Source organism: Melospiza melodia, chromosome 1 (assembly GCF_035770615.1).
Source record: "Melospiza melodia melodia isolate bMelMel2 chromosome 1, bMelMel2.pri, whole genome shotgun sequence".
In the NCBI taxonomy this organism is placed as follows: Eukaryota; Metazoa; Chordata; class Aves; order Passeriformes; family Passerellidae; genus Melospiza; species Melospiza melodia.
In genome coordinates, this window is record NC_086194.1 from 171,468,278 (window position 1) to 171,483,677 (window position 15,400).

At 46.8% G+C, this 15,400-nt stretch overlaps 1 protein-coding gene across 15 annotated transcripts in view; it reads left to right on the top strand.

Annotated features, from left to right (window-relative positions):
- The window catches only part of ADGRB1 (adhesion G protein-coupled receptor B1), a 291,999-nt gene that overhangs the window by 130,998 nt on the left and 145,601 nt on the right, over window positions 1-15,400 (top strand). For 12 of the 15 annotated variants that reach the window (XM_063174933.1, XM_063174924.1, XM_063174975.1 and 9 more), the window contains 3 exons: window positions 5,634-5,741; window positions 11,737-11,901; window positions 14,339-14,502. In XM_063174933.1, coding sequence (XP_063031003.1) covers window positions 5,634-5,741; window positions 11,737-11,901; window positions 14,339-14,502 — 437 coding nt within the window. Of the gene's footprint in view, window positions 1-5,633; window positions 5,742-11,736; window positions 11,902-14,338; window positions 14,504-15,400 lie in introns of all 15 variants that reach the window. The other 3 variants (XM_063174955.1, XM_063175043.1, XM_063175052.1) reach the window with 2 other exon arrangements.

Here is a 15,400-nt window from a genome sequence, read left to right on the forward strand (position 1 = left end):
AGAAATCCTGTTTTAAATGTGTCACTGTTATTTTCGTATTGACTTTTGCTCATAGATTTGTTAGGGATGAGTAGAATGTTCGTTCTTTCCCTGGAACTGTTATTATTCTAAGTGTTCATTATAAGCTCCAGTTAAATAGATTCTAATTATTTCTCTTTTTAATTAAAAGAATAAAATGAAGAAAAAGTAAAAAAAAAAATAAATAAAAGGAACTGGCCAGAAGAACAACTTTAATTGTTCAGCATTTAAGCAGCTTGTATAACACCTGACTAGCTCTTCAGGTATTGTGGAATAGCTGAGATCTTAATTTTCTAGTAGGAAAAAAAAAAGCAGGAAAACATATTTTCCTTGAACAAAGAGCCATCTCTAATCCTGATAAAACAGCAGAACAAAACAGGGATGAGTGCCCTGATATTTTCCTCTTTGCTGTGGAGGTAAATTGAAACTTGTCCACTGAGAAACTGCTGGCCAAGCAAGTTGGGTTAGACAAACAAAGACCTTCAAAACAATCTCCTTCAAAACAAGGATAAACCCATCTTTTTCCTTTCACTTCTCCTCTCCCACTTCTGCCAAAGTGGCTCAGAAGGTGATGAGTGATTAGCAAGAGTGTTTTAGCTGCTTAATTGGATCTCCTGCCTCTGGAGCAGGTTCTCAGAGTCATGACAGCTCCCTGGAGCTGCTGAGAAGAACTTTTGTGGAACATATTCGAGGCTTTCATTGGTTGTTTTATTTTGCCAGGCCATGGCAAACATTCCAGAGCTATCTTGTCACAGAGCTCTTCCCCCAGGTGGACCTTGCCCACATCCTGCTATTTTCCTCTTCCAGAGCAGCCCCCAGGTGGGCTTTCCGCAGGTCTCAGCATGAAGGAGTGGGAATGGTAGGAGAAACCTCTCAGTTTTTCCAAGAGCTGTGATTTGTGCCAGCCAGGTCACCAAAATGTGGGTGCAGACACCTGGGCCCCAGAGCTGAGTCTGAACACGTTGCCTGGAAGCCACAGAGGTTAAAATCATTGCACAGGGGTGGCTGAATGACTCCACAGGTACCATTTTTATGTGGTCTTTGTGTTTTCCCACTCGTTTTGGGCCACCATCTCAGCTGTTTCATGTGCTAGAGTCTCTTGCTTGATGATCTTCTGGCTAAATTTCCCCAGGGATACACACCCAAGCCCAACAGGAAGTGAGCCAGGTAAGTTTTCCATGGGCAAAAACAAAAGCTGTAAAATGCTGAGGAAAAACTGTATTGAAGACTCATCCCAGACTGGGAAGGAAACTTTGTCTGGTAACAGCAGCTTGGCTTAGGCAGAGCCTTTATTTGTGGCAGCTCAAGGAAAACATGAAGGTTTTTTTGTGGCTGAAGAAAAACATAAAGTTTTTGTTGTAATTCTGATTTTGCCTTGATAAAGGACTTGGTGATATCCCCCTCTCCAGCACAGACAGAGGAGATTTCCTCCTTCTGTTGGATTTGGCTGCTGTTTTATAGAGAGAGGGGAAAAATGCCAACCCATGTGTGGTGGGGGCTTGCAGAGGAACTTCCCAGGTCCACCCACTGTGGATGGAGGGGGATGTGCTCCAGTGGCTCTTTTTGGCTGCAGGGTTCTGGGTTTGCTCACAACCTGGCAGGCAGAGGGTCCTCACAAGGATGGGCAACATCCAAACCAGAGGGGGAACGTCACAGCCCCGACCCCAGGGTCGGAATTTAGCAGTGCTGGAGAGATGTAAGAACAATCAGAGATGTGGGCAGTCTGCATTTATTCCTGGGGAAGGAGAACCAGCAGAGGAGCCAGCTGAAGTCCTGCCATCCCATCTGGCAGAGGCTGCACAGAACCATCCCTGACATTTATGGATATGCAGATTGGGAAGCCACAACTCCCCATGGCTGGGAAAGGGGTGACCACATCCTGATGTCAGGTGCAGGAGGGTGACCCTGGCACAGTCCTGGTGTTCCAGTCTGGATTTTCAGCTTCCAGCAGGTTCAGGATGCAGCACTTCAGCTGTTAGTGTTGTGAAGGAATGCTTGTTCCACATGACATTCCCAAAGCTGAGCCTCAGTCTCAGTCTCTGCCACCCCTGATTCTCATTAATTTTATTTTTTTTTTTGCTGCAGCCACAGAGCAGAAATATCCTGGGCATGTGTGGGAGCATCATTCCCTGCAGGCCAGGCTAGAACTCACTGCAAGCTGGAGGAGCTCCTTTCTGCTGCTGCTGCAGAGACTTTGGCCTGTCCCCCTTTTTACTGGTGGTTCAGGCATTTCATATCTGAGAGTCACAGATCTCCTTCAGTTTTCACAAATTTCAGATGTTCAAATTGAAATGATTTGGGTGTAATTACAATACATCCAGTGGCCTCCAAAATGTCCCTCTTCTCCATCCACTGAGACTTTGGGGTTTAAGGGTTGTCAGTAATTTTGTACTTTTCAGTTTTATTCTTTAGCAGCTGGTAGATGCTCCAAAAACTCCATAACCACCACATTTCCTTTCAGTTTTACTGCAGTGAAATTCACTTGAATGTTTTGGGTATTTTTTAAATAATCTCTTTCCACTTTTTGCTCTGGTTCATCCCCTCATTTCCACCATCCCACCTTGCCTGAATAATTTTCATGATCCTGCTATTTGCTTTGCCTCTCCTGTTTGGGGGATGAGTACAGGTTGTGTAGCTGTGGTGACACATTTGGATGTTAAAACCTTGGCCCACAGCACTTCAAAGTCTCTGCCTTTATTTTATTTTCCCCTGGGTTGTGTTGCAGGGTGGTGTCTGACACATGGCATGTTCTCATTAGAAGTGTTGGTCACCTGCTTCCTATTCCCACTCCTGCCAGCGCTGATCATCCTCCACATCCACACTTGAGCTGTGTTTTTCTTCAAAATCTCATCTACTTGCCTCTGCCTGCAGTTGAAACATCCCTGTTTGGTTCCAAGACCATTATCCCTCTATTCCTCCTGTTGGCATTGGAACGGTGCTTGGGTTTTTTGTGCCATTTTCACTGCATTTATCCAGCTGGGATGTAAATTTTGTCTAGGTCTTCTGTTAATCCTGGGATTACTCCTCTCCACTGACCCTGCTGTGGGAAAAAGGCTGTTGAAATCCAACCAGGTCCCCACTGCCTTTAGGTTTTGACCTCCACCCCATAAAGTTCAGGTGCCCACAGCAAAGTAGGACTTACACCAAAACTTCCCCATGTTCTGAAGGGACCTGGTGTCTCCCTGCTCTGTTTGGAACCAGGATTGGTTTGTGCATCTCTCCAGGGAAACTGTTCAGGTTAGATCTCAGCTGTGTTCTGTGTTACATGGAGACAAACTGGCTTCTCTGCTTTTCCAAAAGGGAGGAAGGCTCCCTGCAGCAGTGGAGCTTCCCTGGCAGGGGGGAAGCTTGGGGGGAGCTAGAAGAGTTGCTCATTTAGCCTCTAGGCCTGATTGGCTTTAATTAGCATGAGAAATAACAGTGCAGACTTGACATACCTGTCAAGGAGCAAAGGAAATCATTCAGTCCTTCAAGACTGGGGTAAGTCATTAGGAGACGTCAGTGACACAGTCCCAAATAATTGCTGAGATGAGGTTCAGGGTGTTAGACTTGCAATTAAAACTTCTATTTTGCTCTTTTATCTTCCCTCCCCTCTGTGCTGCTTCCTATGTCTCTGTCCATCTGTGAACACTGCTTCTGGGATATTCAATCCCAGGTTTTCCCTGTCACCTTCCTTGCTCTGGGAAGGTGACAAAGCCATCCAAGCTCCACACATTTACTCCTTGATGCCCAGCCCCACTTTCTCCTCCCAGCCTAAATAAGTCTGTGGGAAGCCCATGGGATGTGATGCAGATGAAGATTTTGTGTGTTCTTGTGGTTTGTGAGATTTCATGGAGAGGACTTAAATTGGAGCAGATGAAAGTGTGTGGGCATAACCAGGAATGGGTGGTGGGGATGTGAGAAGTCCCAAATATGGGAATAAGTTGTCTCCTAACAAATTCAAAAAAATGAGTATTGGAAAACTACTTAGAGTTTGTCTTTTTTGAACTGAATCTCCCACAGGAAAGTCCCATGATTTTTAGCTATTAAAAGCAAAGGGTTTGAAACCTCTCTATTCCAGGAAGGAGCCAGGCAAAAACAAGGTGTTTGCAGATTTCAGGATGTTTGTGGTCCTGATTTCAGGCTGTGGGTATCTTTCCCTAGAGGATGGCAGGGGGGTGACTGCCCCATCCCATCCCCTCCAGCCAGCAGCCAGCTGGTGCTCGGAACGTTTGGAGGAGTCCACGTGACAATTCCTAGACTCCTCAAGTTCTGCTTTCCGGCAACTGTGATGGTAAATAATACAATTTCACAAACTCTCCCGTGATCCAAACTGCTGAATATAAAGCCTGGCTCCTGGCAGGGACTCTCTGAATCATTCCTCTGCCTCCTCTGCTTTCCCTTTTTGGATGGCAATAAAGACTCCTGCCACCACACTGAAGCTTCATTAACCTTTATTAATTTTCTCAGGGTTCCGGGATCAAATTTGTCACCATTTCAACCCTTGGCAGTTCATACTTCTTGAAAAGATGTCTGACTGTTTTGCCTCCTTGGGGGAAAAGATCTTCTGTCTGGTACTTGCTGTTTGGAAACAAATTGGCTGCCAGATCACAGATTACTCGGGCTCAGCTCTGCTCTCTGCTATTCTGTGTGACTCCTGTGGAGTCAGCTGAGCTCTCCTAATTTACAGCAGGCACTCCTGGTAGATGGAATTTGGTTGTTATTGCTGAGTTGTTTCTCTCTTTGCTAGGAAGGGAATATGTCAGGGTTACAGCATGTCCAGTAGTACAGACAACAGAAATTTTAGTTTTCCCTCCAGCCAGTTCAGGGCTGATCCACGCAGGATGAAAATGAAAAGCTGGCAGAGCGTGGGCTTGGAAGGAATAGTTAAATGCCTTTGGTTTACTGTGGATGCTTTATTTACTTTCTGAACCTCACACCGTGGGCTCCACTGGGAGATTTTCAGTAGGACACAAGGGTCAGGAGCTTGTCTCTCACTGAGAAGGAAAAGTTCCCAGCTATAGCACTGTTGGTACTCTGCTGAGACCAGACTTTCATCTCTCCTTGTTGCTGGTGGCAGGGTAAAGTCTGTGAAGGAGACATTATATTGAGATATCCCTTTCCTTTCCACCTGCCCTCACCTGCCTGCTCCACTCAGTGTTTCCTGGCTCCTCTACAGGGCATTTTGAAGCAGGTGCTGGTTGTTAGGCAGAATTTCCCACCAAATCCACCCTGCCAGTTGCCACCATAAATCTCAAAACACCACTAGGGATGGTGGGATTCAGTGCCAGCACGTCTGAAGAGGATGAATCCTCCACAAGTGCAGCAAGGAGTGCAGACACCCTAGAAAACCACTGAAATTGATTAAAGACCAGACATAAGGGATCATAATCTGCATGGTCCCAAATCTTAGTCAAAATAAAGGGGTTGAACGACCAACCAGCTTGAGTCTTTCAGGCTGGTTTGGTGCTGAAACCCCAGGGAAAAGTGGTGGCCAGGGGTGCTGGGGTTGGAAAGCAGGTGGTCACATCAGGGGAACGTGGCAGGTGGCTGTTGTTAACGCGTGTAACCTTTGTAGTGAAAGATCTTGCAGAGTGAACTGAGGTGTATTTACATGACCCATTACCTTGCCATAGCCAATGGACGCTATAATTCCAGAAGCCAATCGCTGAGGTCCACAGATAACAGAAAGCGAGAGGACCCTGACGAACTGCAGCACTACGGGTACCCTGCACCTCAAATAGGTAAGCTCTGACCTCCCACAGCGGCCTCTGGAGCTGGGACACTGCTCTGCTCACTGCACTGCCCAGCTGGGCTGGGCTCTCTGCACTGTTTCAATGATTCCCTCCCTCCCCAAACCATCTCCTTCCCCCCAGGTCAGTGTGGGGGATGCTCCCCCTGTGTTGTCACACGCTGAACCAATGGTCATCGCCCCCTGTGTTCCCATTCCATCACCCCGCGGGGTTTTGTGTCGTCACCATCGGCCAGAGAAGGCAAAAAGGGACAGACACAAAGCCCTGGCAAGAACATCCATCCCACAGAATGTTTTCCCATCACCCTGCCTACTTCTGAGTCACTGCTTTGTCTGAATTTTCCAAGCACACGTGGTTCATGAAGCGAAAGCTGACCTTGGTGCAATGCAGCCCCTTTGCTGACGTCCATGTCATGCCTTCCCATTGGCTGTGAGAGAGGGTGAGCAGGGCTTGGTGGGGACAGGGCAGGATTGGTTTCCTCTGTCCCTGGGTCTTTAGTGATGTGCAAGGACTTGTCTCCAGTAGGTTCTGCAGCAGGACCTTCCACCCTTCTGCCACAGAGGGGAATAATGTGTAGTAATATCAGACAGCATGATCTGGGAAGATGGGGATGAATTCGACCTAGATGTCTGCCAGATCTGATCTGCCCCATCCTTGGAAGTGTTCAAGGCCAGACTGGAAAGGGATTTGGGCAACCTAGTCTAGTGGAAGCTGCCCCTGCCCATGGCAGGGGTGTTGGAAGTAGATGATCTTTAAGGTTCCTTCCAACCGAAATCATCTTGTGATTCTGTGATTCAGTCTACAAAGGTTTTGTGCTCTCCCTTCATGCCTGTGTGTCGTGGCAGGATCTCAACACATCAGGGGTCTCAGGCAAAGCACAGCGTGCTGAACCTGGCCACTGGTTAAAAATCACTGCCCAGTGACCTTGCCAGCATTTTGTGCTCTAGAAAGGCTTCAGAGAGGTGATTTGATTAGAAGTGAGAGAGGGTCCTATTCTGGTGTGGGCTACCTGTGCTCCACCCAGCCCAGGAGGACTTGGCCACTGTGCAGCATCCGGAGTCTGTGTGGTGTGGAGTACCTGGGGGTGACTTGTTGGGGTTGTGGTTTTCAACACAGAGCAAGGGTCAGCCTCAATTCCCTCTCTACCCTGCACAGACTCTGCTCCCTCCACTGAGAGCAGCTCCACTGCCCGCAGGATGGATCCCTGGAGTCTGGTAAAACCTGCAGGAGAGGGAGGACTTTTGCACTGCTACAACATGGAAAAGCTGAGCTTAATCTCTGTCCAAATGAAGGGAAGGCACTTCAAGGCAGGTGTCTGTTGCTCCTACTCTGCCTGATCCCAGGTGCTTCCCCAGAGCTCCTGTTCCAGCCTGTAACTCAGCCATCAGGTTGATAGTTTGGCCTTTCTTCCTGCCGTGCAGCTGGGTGCTGGAGCGGGGCTCAGTGATGTCTCTGTCACCTCTCTGCCATTGTGGCCACCGCTGTAGCATGGCTGGCTTGGGCTGTGGCATCCCTGAGGGCAGCATGGGCTGGGAGATGTGCATTGTCCTGCTGCAAGCTTCCCACATCCCTGTGGCTGTCCCAGGCTGGAAGGAAACCAGGATGGAGGAGATGTGGACACAGGGGGTGCAGTCCACAAAGGGATTAGAGGGAATTTTTTTAGCTGAGGATGAAGAAGCAAAGCCCACAACTTCCCTTTGGGCACAGATTGTAGGGAATGAGACATTTCACAACTGCTCAAGACCTGGAAAAAGATGAAATACAGAAATCAGCTGATGACATCTCATAAGGATGAGAGGATGGCCTTGGCCAGCTGGAGAGCAGCATTTTCTCCTGCCAGCCCTTCACATTCCTGGTTCCCAGGTCCTGTTGGCCCCCAGGCTGTGGCAGGGCTGTGCTCTCAGCCAGGGTGCTGCTGGCTGCCCACGTGCCTCCCCCAGCAACAGCACAGGAGCCAGATCCAGCCCAGCAGGTCCCTGGCATGGGCTCTCCTGGCTCAGGAGGACTCTGCCAGCAGCAGGATGTGAGCAGAGAGAGGCACATGGGGAGATGTCAGACTGACAGACCCCCAAATTGGAAGGGCTCCTGGCAGAGGGACGGCAGGGATGTGCTGCTCCATTAGTGCTGAGGGAAGAGGAGTCATGGAGCAGCTGCAGGCACTGATGGGGTCGCTGCAGCCAGGAGCTGGAATGATCCTGGATTGCAGTGCCAAATCCCTGTGGATTAACACCCAGCCTGTCTCATTCTGCAGCACCTGCTGGACCCTCTCCATCTGCTGCACCTGGATCTGTGTGAGCAGCAAGGGCTATTTTTCCACTTCAAGTGGGGTAGAGAGCCCTGAAAAATCATTTGGGACATTCCTGTTAGTCCCCAAGCTACTCTGGGGCATCACAGGACTAATCAGAAGTCAGGCCTGCTGAGATAGCTGCCTGCAGGCTCTGGTGGTGATGCTGGGCAGGGCTTGGCCCCTTCTCCTCTGGGGATAAAGAAAATATGGCTGGAGCCACTCTGCTATGAACACAGCCTGAAAAAGTTTGGGCTGTTCAGCCTGGAGAAGCAAAGACTCTGGGGAGAATTTAGAGCCCCTTCCAGTGCCTAAAGATTCTCCAAGAGAACTGGAGAGGGACTTTGGACAAGGGCATGGAGTGACAGGACAAGAGGCAATGGATTTAAGCTGAAGGAGGGTAGATTTAAATTCAATATTAGAACAAAAATCTTCATTATGGGGATGGTGAGACCCTGGCAGAGGTTGTTCAAAGAAGCCCAATCCCTGGAAGTGTTCAAGGCCAGGTTGGATGGGGTTTGGAGAAACCTGGGATAATGGGTGGTGTCCTTGCCCATGACAGGGAGTTGAAATAAGTTACCTCTAAGGTTCCTTGGAGCCCAAACCAATCCATGCCTCTATAATCTCTGGCAGGTTGAATTACAAAACAGCACTGAGCTGGACTAGGCAGCTTTCAAACCCAATGAGCATGGCAGACATCTTGTCATTCTATCAAAAACCAGAGTCAAAATCCACTTCTGGGATGAATAATTGCAATATGCTTCACTCAGTAATTTGCATTTGCTGCCATTTGACCCAGAGGAGTGCAGAAATTCTTCTCACTCGCAGTTTTGATGATGGGTACTATTGTGTTTCTCTCAAGTAGAGAATGAATTTGTCTCATGCCTGAGAGTGTCTCAGAACTGGGTCTTGCTTGGTTTGAAAATTAGTTAAATTTGTGCAAGGCTTGAGACTAGGCTGGATGTAATGTCCCAGCGGACTGAAATGAATTGCTTGGTTCAGAATGACACCAAGCCCAAGGGAGTCACCAGCACTTAGAAAATAAACTGTATTATGGGTTTAAAAGCCAGGGATTCATGCAATGTGAGGGACCATAATTGAGGAGATTTACCTCTAAGCACAGCTATTTCTGCTGTGAAAGGGCAAAAGCCAAAAATAATGAAGAGGAAAGAGGCAGGAGAGGTGGGACTTGGTTCAGAGATGCCATTCATTCCTCCAGTGACACAAGAACTCTTCTGAATATGGAGATTGCAAAACCTCAGCCAAGTCTGAGAGGGAGGTTGGTGGCATGGTGGGCTCTTCACACCATGAGCTGCTGATGGAGGAGGTTCCTGTGTCTCTGCAGGCTTCTCCTGTCCCACCTCTGGCTTCCCAGAAAGATTTTGGAACCTAAACTTGGAGTGTTTAACCAAAATCCCCCAGCTGCCTGCCCCCGAGGGACTGGGTGCTGCTGGGTGCAGAACTGAGGGTGTTGCTCAGGGTGGATGGGGAAATGCAAAGGGGTTCATGGAGCATCCAAGCCAGCAAGGGAGAAGGAACGGTTGGGATCTGTGTGCCTGAGAGGGATCTACTGGAGTCTGGGATACTCTGGATGGCAAATGATGAAGTGGTGGTACCATAAATGTAATTTACTGGAAGTGAGCTTGGAGCATGGCAGGACTCTGGCTCTGCAAAATTGCCATGGAAATGCAAATCTGTCTCTACCAGGAGATCTGATACTTGTGAAACAGGATATGGGACTGATGTTTTCCTGGAGCCTCAAGGCCTAGAAACACACAATGTCTCCTACACATCCCAGGGAAGGACCAGTGGCCCATAACTTTCATCTAACTGGAGCCAACTGGGCAGAATAATGAAATAAAACACAAAAGGAAACATTTTTGAGCAACTTTGGCTTAATGAACAACAGCAGTTGCATCTCATGATAATCATTGCAATGGTGCAGATGAGGTAGGGAAAAGAAAGATTGATCCTCACCTCCACCTCTTTCTGTGTCCAGACAACAAATGTTAATTTTACAGCAAAGACAGGTTTTCCTCTATACTTTTCCCCCTCAACACATATTAATTCAACAGGCTTCAATCAGTGGGTGTATTTTTAAATCCCAGCTGCCGAAATGACAGGAGACATTCAAAGCAGATGTGCTAAAAAGCATGACACAAAGCAAACAACATGGATAAATACCCAAAAAATCCCAAAGAGCAGATTGGTGAGAGCCACAAATGCTTGAAATTTCATTGCACGTGGAAAACAGTAGTAAATAAATATAAATAAATTTTAAATTAAATATACTACCCCAAGGAAAAACCCAGACGTGAACAGTTTTAGGCAATATTGGGAAATTTGGTGGTCACCAACCTTTACAGCCCCCACCACAGTTCCTGCTCTGACATTTTTATGCAGCTGGTTTATAACTCTCACTGAGATCTCCAGCTGCAGACTTTCTTTCCTTCTCCGTGTTGCAGACCCAGAATTTAATGCAACATCTTCTGCCCAGCTTTTTAGGGAAAGGGGTGGTGGTGTGGGGTAGCACATCCAAGCTCCCTGGATGACCCTTGGAGTCATATTTACCAGTGCTGACATCCTTCATATCACCCACAGATTGCCAAATGCATCCTTTTGGGATGAGACACAGGGCAGTCTGAGGTTCTGAAGAATTTGTCACAAGAAGGGGTTGTCCCTCTGTTATGCTGGTTTATTTTTTGCCATATGACTGTGTTCTATACATACCAAATGCTACATTCCAGGTTTATTATGTGTAATTATTAGCAATACATGAAAAATCCAAAAACCCAAACAATGCATGGCTTGGTTAAATAGAACAGAGCTAGCTTCTGTTTCCATATGGGGAAGAAAAGAATTTTTCTTCAAGGGATAGAATATTGACTGTGAAAACTAATGGAAAATCATCCTTTCCTTGCTCATTTCACACTTAGAGTGACTTATTTGGAGGTAGTGGCTGCTGAAACAGCCCCAGCAGGAATATTAGTGACAAAGGGAATACATCTCAGTGCTCTTCACTCCCATCAATGGGATATTTTTAGCTGCTTTTCCAATGCTGCCCCATCAGATAAGCAGTTGATAGGGACTATGTGATGCCCTGGAAGAGTCATCCTTGTTCTGTATCACATGCTCACAGCAGATCTCCACAGGTAGAGGAGATGCCAAGAAAACTTTCTGGGATTTCATCAGCTGACACTTCTTAGGCACCATCACCTTCTACTTTGTCAACTGCTCCTCTGCCAGTTTGTGCAAAGGCAGGAAAAGGGGTTGAACACTTAAAAGTGGACAGTTTATGGATACATATACTCTGTCTAATCTCTGTTGGTACAATCTCTAAATGGAAGTTCCCTATCCCAGCTCACAAGGTTCTGGAGTGGCTCCACCACCTTCAGTGGTGGAGTTTGCCCTTCCCAATGAACTGATGCTTCCACAGCATCCTTTTTCCTTTTTTTTTTTTTTTTTTTTCATAATGTGTGTGTCCCACAGCTCTACACAGTACCCAAACAACCCCCTTTAGCCCATTCTCAATCTCACATTTTCTCCCCAATGCCCTCACACCCTCCCACCCATCTTTCACCCCATCTGCAGGACACATTGCAGTCTCACAGATCCCACAGCCGGCCGAGCGTCACTTGGAAACCTCTTCCCTGGAGATGCAAGGATGCCAAAGATCCTCACCTTGTGTTCCAACCTCTCCAGGTGACCCTGCAGCAGAGGAGTGGTCCCCATGGAGCGTGTGCTCAACCACCTGCGGGGAGGGCTGGCAGACCAGGACCAGGTTCTGCGTTTCGTCTTCCTACAGCACCCAGTGCAGCGGCCCTCTCCGGGAGCAGAGACAGTGCAACAACTCTGCTGTGTGCCCAGGTATTGGTGGCCAGCAGGGGAGGAACATTGGCTACCTGTGGTGTCTCCACTGTGATATTTCAGGGAGGCCCCGGTACAGGTTACCAGGAGAAGCTGTGGTTTATCCATCCCTAGAAGTGTGCAAGGTCAGGTTGGATGGGTCTTGGAGCAACTGGGATGGTGCTACCTGTGGTGTCTCCACTGTGATATTTCAGGCAGGCCCTGGCAGAGGTTGCCCAGAGAAACTGTGGTTTATCCATCTCTGGAAGTGTCCAAGGTCAGGTTGGATGGGGCTTGAAGCAACCTGGGACAGTGGGAAGTAGTTGGAACTTGATGATCCTTTGTGGCATTCACATTCTCTAAACATGTTTTTTTTTTGCTTAGGATTTTTCTCCTGAGAAGCTGAAAGGCAGCAAAAAGCCTTAGAGAAAGGAAAACCAGTTTTTATTTTATTTGCTTCTCCTGTGTTTTGCTCATGTAGAATGTGTTTGGAGATTGTTTACTTAAAGTGATTACTTGATTCGACTCTAGTGTGAGTTGTTTTGACTCATTGGCCAATTAGGGCCAAGCTGTGTCAAGATTCTGAAAAGAGTCACAATTTTTGGTTATATTTTGGTATTTAGTAATTTTTTATAATTATTTTTTAGCATAGTATAGTATAACATAATACAGTATAATAAAGTAATAAATTAGCCTTCTGATAAGATGGAGCCCTCCTCATCATTCCTCCCAGACATCAAGCAAGAATATTACAATAATCTTTCAGTTCCTTTCCATTCCAAATCATTCTATGATTCTGCAATTCTTGGAGGGAGATGGTTTTTATTCCCTGATCCTTCTCTTCATGCCTTAAGGCCTCATACAAAGACTCTTGATAGACCAAGCACCACAAGATGGGCACCTGCTTTACATGGTGTGGACAATACCATGCTGTCTGAAGTCCAACTCAGTACGTCTGCAGGCAGGTGCCTTTTGGGGCATTTCCAGGTCAGGAACAATTTTGGTGAAAAAAAAAAAAAAATGGTGAAAAAATAAAAGTCCCTCTCCATCTTTCTTGTAGGCTCTTCTGAGGAGACTGGAGCCTACAAGAAAGATGGAGAGGGACTTTTTAAAAGAGCATTTAGTGACAGGACCAGGGGGAATGGCTTCAAATTGAAAGAGAGTAGGTTTAGATTGAATATTAGGAAAAAATCCTCCCCTGTGAGGGTGGTGAGGACCTGGCACAGGGTGCCCAGAGAAGCTGTGGCTGCCCCATCCCTGGAATTGTCCAGGGCCAGGTTGGGCAGGGCTTGGAGCAGCCTGGGATTGTGGAAGCTGTTTCTGCTCATGCCAGGGATTTGGAAGGAGATGAATTTTGAGGTCACCTCCAACCCAAACCATTCTAGGTTTCTATGATTATTTTGAAGAATTTTGCTGTTAAGAATGTTATTCATTTCTCCTGACCAGTAATATCTTTGTTCAGAAACAATTCTATGATGGTGAAACCACCATCCATGGTGAAATCATCATCCATGTTCCTTCCTGTGTTTCCTCCTCTGGTTATCTCTTATCATGCAAGATGCCTGGTGAGAATTAGTTTTTAACCCCCTTTCCTGAAACTGGGGCACCAATCACTATTAACAACTGATGAAGGACCAGAAAAGTCCCTGTTTATTTGTTTTTCTTCTTTTTCTGAAGGATTATTGATTTGGCATTAGCTTCTCTGGTAAAGCTGGAAGGGATGAAGTCTCTTTAGAGAGATCAGTGCATTCTTATAACATTTGGCCTCTGGAGATTATAGTGACTAAAATTCCATAAATAACTTGGCCAGATTAGATTAGATTAGATTGGAGAAGATTAGATTAATATAGATTAGAAGGCTAATTAGATTAGATTAAAATCAATTAGATGTCTAATTCCAGGAGCTACCAGTGATGTCCTGAGCACTGTTGGAGGATGTTGCCCCTTCCATTTTACCGTTCCAGGTCTCCCTAACTTTGCCTCTGAGGTGTTACTGACCTATGATAATAATCAGTAGACAGACTGCAGCTTTTCTGAAAGCCTTAAAATGTTGTAGTCTTTGAGGATTCGATGAGAAAATGTTGGGAGGGAGGAAAAAAAAGAAGGAACAAAATTATGGTGATGATGCTTCCCTAAGGGTAGTGGGGTTTTATTCCTTTCTAGCTAAATCCATCTTTTGCTTAAAAAATGCCCCATTGACTCAAAGTTCTTAAAAATCAAGATCAGCTAAAAGTGCGTTTTGGTTTATTTCAAAGACTGGAAAGCAGCAGACACTTGGTGTTGATAGCAAAGCATAAGAAATTACTTGATGTTCCTCTTGCACATTTTGGGTTGGTTTGTTCTCCAGCTTCCCACACGCTGCTCATTCCGGGTGGGAAGAAGCTGTGCCCTGTGGGCTCCCTCACTTCCTCAGGCCTCCTGTGGGAAAGAAAAGTCACTTCTTCTGCTTCCCTTGCAGTGCATGGCACCTGGGACGAGTGGTCTCCATGGAGCCTGTGCTCTTCCACCTGTGGGAGAGGCTACAGGGATCGGACCCGCACCTGCAAACCCCCCCAGTTTGGTGGGAACCCCTGCGAGGGCCCGGAGAAGCAAACCAAGTTCTGCAACATCGCTCTCTGCCCAGGTAGGGACAGTGACAGATCTGAAAGCTCCCCTCCAGCAGGTGTCCCCAGCTCGGTGTCTCTCTCATGGCTCATCAAGGTCTGTAGCTGACTCCAGAGAAATTCTGAACTACTCCAAGGAAGATCCTGAGGAAAGGATTCATGGAAGAAGCAACCTAGAGGTGTTTCCTGGGGTTGTTCAGCTCAGAGATGTCTCAGGTTCAGGTTTGCCCTGTGAGATCTCTTGCAGAGGACACCTTACATGGGTTGGATGTGGCTGCCACTCCTATTTCCAAGAACATCTTAAGCCTCTCACCTGTTCCCCCCACTGAATTGTTTAAAGTTATTTTGCCTGACTGGGTCTGTTGTACTGGAATTAATTAATAGTTTTATTTGTCTGTACATTAATTCTGTATAAATGCAAGTTTTCTCTGTGGCTGATCCTGCTCTGGGTGGTGAGATAAAGTAAGAGACTCCTAGTGGCCTCCAATGCCAAATTTAATCTTTTAATCTTTTCCTTGCCCCTGAATTTCACTTCCAAATGCCTCTCCTCGAGTTTTACTTTGAAACATCAGAAAGAACCTCAAGGTGAAATTACTTTTACCACCTGGAAGTCCACTTATGTTCCGGAGGCTTCTTTCCTCTGACAGGCCCTGGGTTTACCACAGAGTCCCCCTTAATTTAACTCTGAGTATCCTGGTGAACACAATCTGAACACAAGCGAGCTCCCCAAAACTCCCTCCCTATCCCTGGATAATGTCAACTGACATTTTTCCAGTTTAATGAGAATCATTATGAGACATTATTATGTCCCCAGAGGAGGAGAGGGATTGTGGGAGGGATGAGAACTTTGTGAAAACAGTGAGAAGCCTCCTGGCATTTCCCATCGAGTTTTCACTCCAAGTAACTATCCTTGGATA